Consider the following 10,000-nt stretch of genomic DNA (forward strand, 5'->3'; position numbering starts at 1 on the left):
GATTCCATCCAGTTTAGGAATTCTGGACTTGTTTAAATTCGACGTCTCTTGGTACCTAGAAGCTGAGACTCGCCCAGACGTTCCTTCTTGTTGGAAATAAAAAGGCCTCTTGAGCAACATTAAGTCCACAGAACACGAACACCTTCCTTTTTGAAACAAAACAACAATAGAAATGAAATACTCCAGTTTGTGTTCTTCGGGCTGAGCTACAGTGGAAAAGTTTACGTTGTCACAATTACAGGTAATCTAGGGCTTGTAAAGTAAAGTACGTCGCGTGTTGGAGATTCTTGGTGATGAATTTGGGGGTTTAAAAGAATCTACAGCTCCTGTAACTTTAGCGAAACATTAATGGACTCTGGTTTTCTTACCAGTTAAAACACGCAAACGAGGTCTACAGCTGCCAGTATTAAAATTGTTCATAATTTTTTCTGTTGTCTGCCTGTTGTGTCACAAAATTAAGATAAACTCTGAAATAATCAGTTTTAAAATAAAATGCAGGCCAAATTAAAAAATGTCCTAATATTATAAAAAACTTAAATTTTCTTTAGAAATGATTCAAAAGGACAAAATTTTGTAACATTTTCAAGTTTAGGCTGAATATTATCTGCCAATTTGAAAATGTAAATGAAAAAAAAGCAGTTTTACGTTTAATTTATAATCATCACTATTATATGTAAGTTCCATTTGCAACCAATTATGTATTTTGAAGTTAAAAAATTTTAAATTCTAAATTCTAATTCTGTCATACATTGTGCGCAAAATAAAATGTCCCGACTTCTTTAAACGATTGTATTTCATTACTGTCAGGAGTTTGTCCTCGCTTTGTGTCGATAGGAGAGAGTGTTTTAGGCTCATTTCCTGTTTTCGTTACTACTTTTATTAATAAGTCTGCAACAGAGAGGACGGACACTTGCACTGCATTTATTTTGTACATCAGCAAAGTTGAAATAACCAAATACAAATGAGATTGTCTTTTGAGCATAATTTTGTTGCAGAATAAAGGAACCGGTAGGGGATAAAATAAGACTCTAATAACATTTTCTTCCATTTAATTGTCTTGTCTTTGGCATTGAATCAGCGTTTCTTCCTATTAAAAGGGCTTGTTCAGCCTCTACAGAGCTGGATCTGTTTACAGCGAAGTCCAGAGTAGTTTTTTTACGGACTCCCTCGCTGTCCTCTTTGTAAAACACGCCAAGTTTCTGACACAACACGAGCCGTTAGCTCAGCAGTCTGTGACATGTTCTCTTTCACGAGCTCCGTCCAGAAGAGACGTGGTGAGCTTGCAGAAAGCTCCACTCAAGTCTTTGAAATGCGTTGATCTCTACAGAACTCTTCCGGTTTTTTTTCTTCTTCATCCCTCCATCTTGTTGTTTCCGGTCCCGTCCTGCGATCAGAGAGTCGTGGACGACTTCACTTTGGAGGAGAGGACCTGTCTGAACCTCCTCTTCAGCTCCTGCATGTTGGGAGATTTGGGTCTGGCCAGGTGGAGGCCTCCTCTTCGCTTCTCCCCGTTCCCTCCTCCCAGAGCCCGGATCACCTGGAACACAGAGACCACGGTGACTCGCTGGAATAAAACCAGACCGAGTTTACTTTGCTTGAGCAGCTCAGGACCATCTTGTCTTGTCTTGTATTTTTTCTATTTTATTTTTTATTTATTTTTATTTTATGTCCATATTAATGCTCTTGAGAGGCGCTTTAGGTATAAATAAAGTGACTTAACTCGAGGAAAAGTCAGTCACAACATTTTTATTAAGAATAATAATTTTCTACAATTTTAGCATCTGGAGCCAAACAATTGTCTTAAAACTTAAGATACATAAAACAACTATACTATACCTGATATCCTTTGTTTATATTATTGTGGATTTCACATTACTGCTGTATTATTTACAATAAGAGTGGTATAATTTACATATTGTTTTGTTACAACTAATAAAAGGTATAAAGGAGTAAAATCTGTACTTAAATATATTTTTGACGATCAAACTTTTTCAAACACAGCAACAACTAACATTTTCATTCATTTAGAGTCGTGTTTTTGGGCACCATGAACATACAACTCTCTGCTTTTAGCTCTGTTTTGGTCTCCACCGACTCCTGAGGGAAACATCTGGCTCTTTAGTGACTAAATGCTCCATTTTTGTTCACCAGCGTCTTGTTTTTTTCTGTTTAATGCTGAGAATGTAGTGATCAGTTGTCTTATCAGACCTTTTTGTTGTTGTTGCTTAAATCGTTACCAGAAAACCAAAACAATGAGCAGATAAAGCTGCACAATCTCGGTCTATTGTTAATATGACTAATATTGATTATTGCAGCTTTTAAAGCACCAGATTTTTTAGTGCTCTCTTGAACACTGAAATGTAATGAGCCTATGAGAAAAATAACCTCCTACTGCTCCAACAGAAAAACAAATATACAGACCAATATAGGCCGGAGAACCTCTTTCTGACTAAAAATACAAACATGGTATTTTTATGTTTTTTTCTCTGTGCACTCATAATCCCCACAGGAAGTGAAAATCCCTTCAAGTTTGTTGGATTTAAAGTGAATAACGTTGTGAAGCTTCAACTGCCCCTCCTCACCGTCAACCGATTAAAGGCACCGATATAGAAAACAACCAAAAGCACAAAGGTCCCACCTCCTGGCAGAGGTGGAGGAAGGTGGCGTGGACTCCCTCGTGGTTCTCTCTGGCTGAGGCCTCAAAGTAAACTCCCCCTGAGAGCAGAGGCAGTTTTATCTTTCAGATAACACTCGGCATTCCTCGTTCGTTAGCCAGCATGCAGGATATAGTTAACGTTTAAGCAGACACGTGTGTGTGTGTGTGTGTGTGTGTGTGTGTTATAATTGGACGGTTCATTTAGAGCTTGAATCCGCCAGTTGTTTTTTTTTACATATTGGCCACTGTGGGAACAGTCCATTGAAAACACCAAACTGTACGGACCTGAACACGGATTTTCTTTTTGCAGAACTTGTCCTACAAATGTTTATTATGACGTCATGAATGTGTCATTTTTATAGAGAAATAAACCTGAAGAATGGAGGAGAAGGAAGAAGATGAGGAGAAGCAAAGAGGAGGAGGAGGAAGAAGAAAGAGGAAAGAGGAAGAAGAAGAAGAAGAGGAAAAAGAAAAGGAAAAAATAACAGAGTAGGAGAAGGAGGATTAAGGAAGAAGAAGAAGAAGAAGAAGAAGAAGAAAGAAGAAGAAAGAAGACAAGGAAAAAGAAGACGAACAAGAAGAAAGAGGAGGAGGAACAACAACAACAACAACAACAACAACAACAACAAAGTGGAGGAGGAAGTATAGGAAAGAAGATGAAAAAAAGAGAAGAAGGAGGAGGAAGGAGAAGAAGAAGGAGAAGGAGAAAGAAGGAGAAGAAGAAGGAGGAAGGAGAAAAAGAAGGAGAAGAAGAAGAAGAAGAAGAAGAAGAAGAAGAAATATTAACAAAGAGGAGGAAAACGATGACGAACAAGAACAAAGAAAAAGAACAACAAGGAAGTGGAAGAAAGAAGAGGAAAGAAGAAGAAGAAGAAGAAGAAGAGGGAGGATGATGATGAGGGTGATGAGGATGATGAGGATGATGAGGGTGATGAGGATGCCCCACCTAGCGAAGCTGCTAACGTTTCTCCTTCGTCTGTCGGCACTTGTCTGGCTCTGAGCAGGTCGCTCTTGTTTCCGACCTGCAGCAGATTACAGATTACAGATTACAGATTACAGATCGATCAGAGCGGATTAGGGTCAGCAGGTGACGGTGTTGTTTACTGTTGCTGTGCGTCGTTCATGTTCTACACGTTAGATGTTTGAACACACTCTCACCAGTATAACGGGGATGTTTCCAGAGGGGTGAATGCGTCGGACGTGCTGGTACAGCGGCTGGATGGTCCGGTAGCTGTTGTGGTCGGTGATGGAGAACACCAGAACGTAGCCGTCCGCCCAGTAGATCGACCTGGGAGAGTTATTGAGCGGTTATCATCGGCAGCATTGTTCCTGTTTGTTGTGTTAATTCACCTCTAAGTACATGAATCCCACCTGTTGATCTGCTCCTGGCAGTACAAGCCCTCAGCATCGTCCTGGAAACAGAAACATCACGCAATGTAAATCAAACAAGCCGTCGATTCACTTCCTGAATAATAAATCCATCACTTTGTCTACGAAATGTTAACAATTTCCACATACTTGTACCGTGTATTTCCATTGTGTGCTACTTTTCCCACTACAAATCAAAGGGAAATATTGTAGTTTTTCACTCTGCTTACTTTTTACATATATAACATATATTATGTAGTAATATACGATTAATCTACCCAGTAAAGTATCTAAAATTAGCTCAACGTTGACGAACTACAACAGAAAATGCTCGCACATAAGTGATAATGTGATACTTTTTATACTTTTGATACCTTAAGTACATCTTGTTGTTCTTTTACTTCAGTAACATTGAGAATTCAGGACTTTTACTTGTACTTTTACTTGTTTTTAGACCGTGATATTTCTTAAAAACCCAAAATCTATTCAACATACGATGATATAAAACAGAGAGAAGAAGCCTAAACGTGGAGGACGGAGCGGCTTAAAGTGAGTTAGCAGGTGATGATTTTACTTAAAGAGGCACGTTGCCAAGACGAATGGGCTGTTTATGGACACCCGCCAGCCATTTGAATTTACGACTCCCGACCCTCCAGACCACCCAGGTGTCAGCTCGGAAACAATCAGACTTTAGGTCGGGCCGATTCTTATGCTTATAATTACCAAGAAAAAACATATTTTCTACAATCAGGAGGTGAAGATGAGTTCAAGTTGCAGCTTCTGACAATCTTCCAGAAGCTCGGTAACTTCTCCACCTCTATGCCTCCACATGGTTACGTCTGATCTCTGGGAGTCGGTTGCCATCGTCCTCTGTCCTGCAGGAGAGACTTCCTCCCCCTCCGTTATCTCCCCCCCCCCCCCCGGTGGAGGGAGGAAATGAGCAGCCCAGAAGTCTAGTTTTTCGTTTTTTTAAGTTGTAAACAGACTGCCGGTGTGCAGAAGTGTGAGCCGCGTGGCACGTTGCGCTCATTATACTGGAGGAGACGGCCCTAAGGTCACTTCCTCCCACTTCAAACACATTCCTGAAATTGCTTTCAAGATCGTTTAAAAAAAGGCAGTTTTTGATGAGTTCAACTTTTAGATCATTACGCAACAACGTCGAACAAAGATCTGGACTTTTTGAACGTTTCAACCAGGTTCTGTAGACTGAAGCCAATGAGGAAGCGTCTTAAAACTTGCATTCTCTCTAGTGTCCACCAGGGGGCGAGTCCTCTGGTTGTATAGAAGTCTAGTCTAAAATGACTCTACTTCTCTCTTGATTTATTCCCTCAGTAAACATTGTAAACATGAGTTTATGGTCTCAATCTCTAGTTTACAGTCTTCTTCAATACAGCATGATCTTCATTTAGTACATTATGCTCCATTTAGAGTCAAACAGACCATAAAGCAGGGGATGATTTAGGGGCGGGTCCAGATATGGTCACTTCCTGTTCACTGGTTGCAAAAAAACAAAATGGCGACGGACAAATTGCTGAACTCAAGGCTTCAAAAACGTCCACAAACCAACGGGTGACGTCCCAACGACTACGTCAACTTCTTATACTCAGTCTGTGATATGAAATACAGTACCTTTAAATGGGGACAACATCTTAAAGATATTGTTTTGTTTCGAGTTTTATGCCACTGAGTCTAATACTGAGTCTGTAACTGTAAATCCATTCAAAGAACCCATTGACCGAATCATGCAGCATGATTTATAATTGGTCGGTGACTTGAAAACTGGGACATTTTAGTGTTTTATAGATATTCGTCGGGACTCAAGACACCCAGTTTGAATCTGGGACAAAACATGTGACATCTGGTCACCGTGTGCGAAAAGCCAAAATCTCACTGTTTTAAAAGCATCTAAAATAAATGTTGCTGTAATGATTTGAAGCCTTTAATGATCATCCACCTACAAATAATAGAAAAAGGTCACACAGGTACATCTAACTTCTGCATATTGACGGACAAAACGCAAGAGAAACGTGTCTGGAGGTGTTTAGCTTTATAGGTTCAATTACATCTCTGAGCTGTGTTGGGATTCGGACGTTACCTCCGTAATTTACTGAGCCAGGCTTATTTCTGACCTCATTACCTCAGACCACAACCGAAAAAATGCACATTTTGTCACGACGCCAACCGAAGTGTTTGACCGCTAAATGAGCAGCACCAAACTAAATTCTAACTTTTTGTGCTCCAAGTTGGACGCCAACATGTCTAAGGAGAAAAAGCCAGAAGAAGAAGAAGCATTTATGTTTCGTCTTCTGTAAAGAGAGATGGTTTCCCGTTATCATTACTAGCTTTCAGTTCAACTAGGAGCTACTCTTATTAATACCCGCTTCTTCTACGTGACTAAATAACTGTAATACAAAAGCTTGTGGCCAATCGTTCACGCTGTGCTCGTGTAAACACGGGGGCGGTGTCCGACTGAATTAGGTTTCACTTTCATTTACATGTTCACAGATGTATTTAGTACCTGCTTTTGGAACGCATCCCTACCTTCAGTTAACGTAAAAAGACTCTCGCTAGAGTCCGTTCTAGGCTGCTGTGGAAACATGGCGTTGCAAGACGGCGGACTCCGTGGAAAAGGCTCCCTACGTCGATATAAATGGCTTTTTCTAAGCTACGGAAAACATATTGATTTTTTGTTTCTATTTAAAACATAGTTAGGAATATTATATTCAATATCTGCCTATAAAACCTCCCTTAAACAACTAACATCTTCATAAACGGAGGCAAAAAAAGAGCTCCAGATGTTCTATTCGTGATGCAACAAGAGCACTCCGGGACTCTCTGCCTCCATCGGTTCCATCGGTTCCATCAGTTTACCTGGAGAGCGACGCAGGGAGTGTCCTGGATCTGAAGCGACACTTCCTCCCCATCCAGCGTGACCTTTCTGGAGTAGAGCGCTCCTGGGGAGAATGAAAGAGACAGGATGAATGGATGTGATGGGTGAACGGGTCAATACTGGGGGACTTCTGCGGACGGGGGAAATGCATTTATTTCTGCTGCGTACTTTGACAAACGTTCCTCCTGTTATTTCGGACCAAAACGGGCGAGAAAACTCACCAGTGTTTGCTTCGTAATCCCCGATGAACCTCTTGGTGAGAAACCTGACAATCAGAGCTGAAAAAGAAAACAACAAAGCTCCAAACTCAAGATTGTTCATGGCGATTTTCTAAATCTTGGTCACAGTGTGCATGAAGTAAAAACAACAAAGTTCTTGTACTTGGAATAAGAAAGATATTTAAGAAATGCTACCCTTCTGCAACCTACTGACCTACGTATGTAACACTTAAACTGTTGCAGGTGTTGCAGGAATTTTCTTTTTTTTCTGTGTCTACATTTGTAGATTCTGAAAGCTTTCGCAAGAGAGGGACGAGCCGAACAAACAGAGATGAACCCAACAAACAGGCCCAAAGTCTGAAGTGAGAAAATGATTCACCAATACTCTGAATCTGATGTCACAATCCTCCATGAGTCATCTTCGTATTGGCGAATGATTGCCTTGTGCATCTCTTGTTTTTCTAAATAGAAGGATAACTCCCAACGATGTTCACACATTCAAGTGCTTCACTTTTGAGAGGCAAAGGCTGAGATAGCCTCACTTTTAGTCCCAACCCCAAAAACCCAGAAGCCTTACATTTCCCATAATGCAACCTGGTACCTTCTTTCGGTAAAACCTTCCACATCGTTCTAACTTTACACCTCCGCGTTTGTATTTGCAGGCTTTTTCCCCGCTAGTGATTTGGTCTAACCCCCCCGATGACGTCACTATGACGTCATCGGGGTCGTTTTCTAAGACTCCCACCGGTCAGAAAAATAATATATATATGCACTAATTAATGTATTCTGAAAAACACCCTCAACATGACCAAAAGTTATTAAAATCTAAAGAGACAGAACTGGAGTAACATATCCTCATTATTTGACCCTCTTTTACATTTGTTTTGACTGACCTTTTATTTTATATTTGATATTTAGAATTTTATTATAATCTCATATTTTGTCACCGTACTACTTTTTAAAGGATTATGATATTATTATTATTATTATTATTATTATTATTATTATTATTATTATTATTATTATTATATATGATTATTGCTACAGATTAAACTACTTTAAAGAATATACAAATGTTAAAAGTGACACTCAAATACAGCTAACACATAAATAATAACACTCTGAAAGGTGTCATTCTGCATACAAGTGAAACTTTAAGTACATTTTTTTACTGTTGAACAAGTAAAATAATACAAGCAGGACTTGTAGGTATAACTAAGTATGTTTCTATTATTTGAATTAATCTGAATACTTCTTCCATCACTGATTATAATGAATAAAAGATAACAAATAAGATATAAAAAGGCGAAATATGTGAAAAATGCTTATAATGCAGAATGTCGCCCCCTGTCGTTCAGGTTTGTCAAACCTTTCCACTACTTTCTTTATATATTCCTCCTCTAGACAAACATATCTCAAATATATATTCCTAACAGTAACAAAGCTGCATGATGAGTGGTTTCATTTGTTATTTTTTGTTATATATCACACTATTGAGATGCATTCAATCCCATCCCCCTTTTCCCTTATTTTTAATCCCTACAAGGCAACTTCAGTTTATGTGATAATAATATTAATATTAATAATAATAATAATAATAAAAACGTCCCTCATTCGCTCAGTGCTGCTGTGTTTCCCGTCCTGCACCTATAACCCTCCCGTTGATCCGTACCGGTTTTCCCGACGTTGCTCGCCCCGAGCACCACGATCTTCACCGTCTTGTTGGGCACACAGTCCAGCAGAGGGTACTCCGGTATGGGGACCAGCAGAAAGTTGCCCGACCCGCTGCTGCTGTTCATGGTCGCCGGTGCAGGGTCGCCAGACAGCCGCATTTAGATCCCCTCTCTCTGCCTTCAGACCAGCCTCTGCTCCAGTGTTCCCATAATACTCCTGCAGGAACAGCGTGGGGAGAGATGTGTCCAGATGTGTCCCGCTGTTTATTCTGGGTGGTTTATTATGCAGAAAGATATGTTGGGTTTCCTCTCTGTTAAAGGTGCAAAAATCCCCTTAATATTCCCCCAAAGATCTCTGCTCCAGGTCACAGGTTTCCACCAACTGAGTTCAAAGAAAAACGCCTTTCAGCAGAACAAATCAAAACTCAGTCAATGTGATAAATGTAAGATGCATTAATAATTGCATTAAATAAATAAGAAGAAGTAATCCGGTTCGCACAGATTCCTGATACTGACTGCAGAGAGAGAGAGAGAGAGAGAGAGAGAGAGAGAGAGAGAGAGAGAGAGAGAGAGAGAGAGGGAGGGAGGGAGGGAGGGAGAGACTCTGATCCATCCCCTCTAGTATTCCCGTGGGACCAGACTACATTGAGCTCCTCTCTGCAGCCTGGACTCAGACATCACTGCTTGTAAACACGGAAATGAAGGTTTATCATGATAAAGCTGCCAGACATATTAGTCGGAGATGAGACTGTTTTATTCAACTTAAATTCAGTAGAGAGAGAATAAATGACGTATTCACGCCAGGAAAATAATAAATATATAGAGGAATACAAATATAATTTGATTGATTCGTATATTTATATATCTATGCTGCCAAAATATTTACTTTAAAAAAAATACATCTTATTATTCATAATTTCTTATATTCATTTTTCATTTTTTGTGCTTCTGTGTTATTCATATGTGAATTGGGTAAATATATTATATGGATTCATTTTTGGTTACAGTTCTAAGAAAATAAATAAACCAATAAATAAATCAATAAGTAAAAATGAGAAACGAGACTAAACAAAAGTAAAGAACATAAACTATTTCCTTGAATCAATACTACATAACAAGTAAATTCAGCACTAAACATGTGACTCAAGTAAAAATACAAACGTATCAGCATCAAAATGTACTTAAAGTAAAATAA

At 39.4% G+C, this 10,000-nt stretch overlaps 1 protein-coding gene across 1 annotated transcript; it reads right to left on the bottom strand.

Moving 5' to 3' along the window:
• Window positions 1–905: 905 nt before the first annotated feature.
• rasl11a (RAS-like, family 11, member A) lies at window positions 906–9,332 on the bottom strand. Its single transcript, XM_068713215.1, has 8 exons — window positions 8,805–9,332; window positions 7,136–7,192; window positions 6,896–6,978; window positions 4,028–4,068; window positions 3,815–3,944; window positions 3,603–3,678; window positions 2,639–2,715; window positions 906–1,537 (listed from the first exon to the last, which is right to left on the bottom strand). The coding sequence occupies exons 1-8, from the start codon at window positions 8,962–8,964 to the stop codon at window positions 1,391–1,393; spliced, it is 771 nt and encodes a 256-aa protein (XP_068569316.1). The 5' UTR covers window positions 8,965–9,332; the 3' UTR covers window positions 906–1,390.
• Window positions 9,333–10,000: the final 668 nt, after the last annotated feature.

The sequence above is a fragment of the Cebidichthys violaceus genome, unplaced genomic scaffold, assembly GCF_023349555.1.
Source record: "Cebidichthys violaceus isolate CVI_PGR_0920_01 unplaced genomic scaffold, fCebVio1.0.p SCAF_19, whole genome shotgun sequence".
Classification (NCBI taxonomy): Eukaryota; Metazoa; Chordata; class Actinopteri; order Perciformes; family Stichaeidae; genus Cebidichthys; species Cebidichthys violaceus.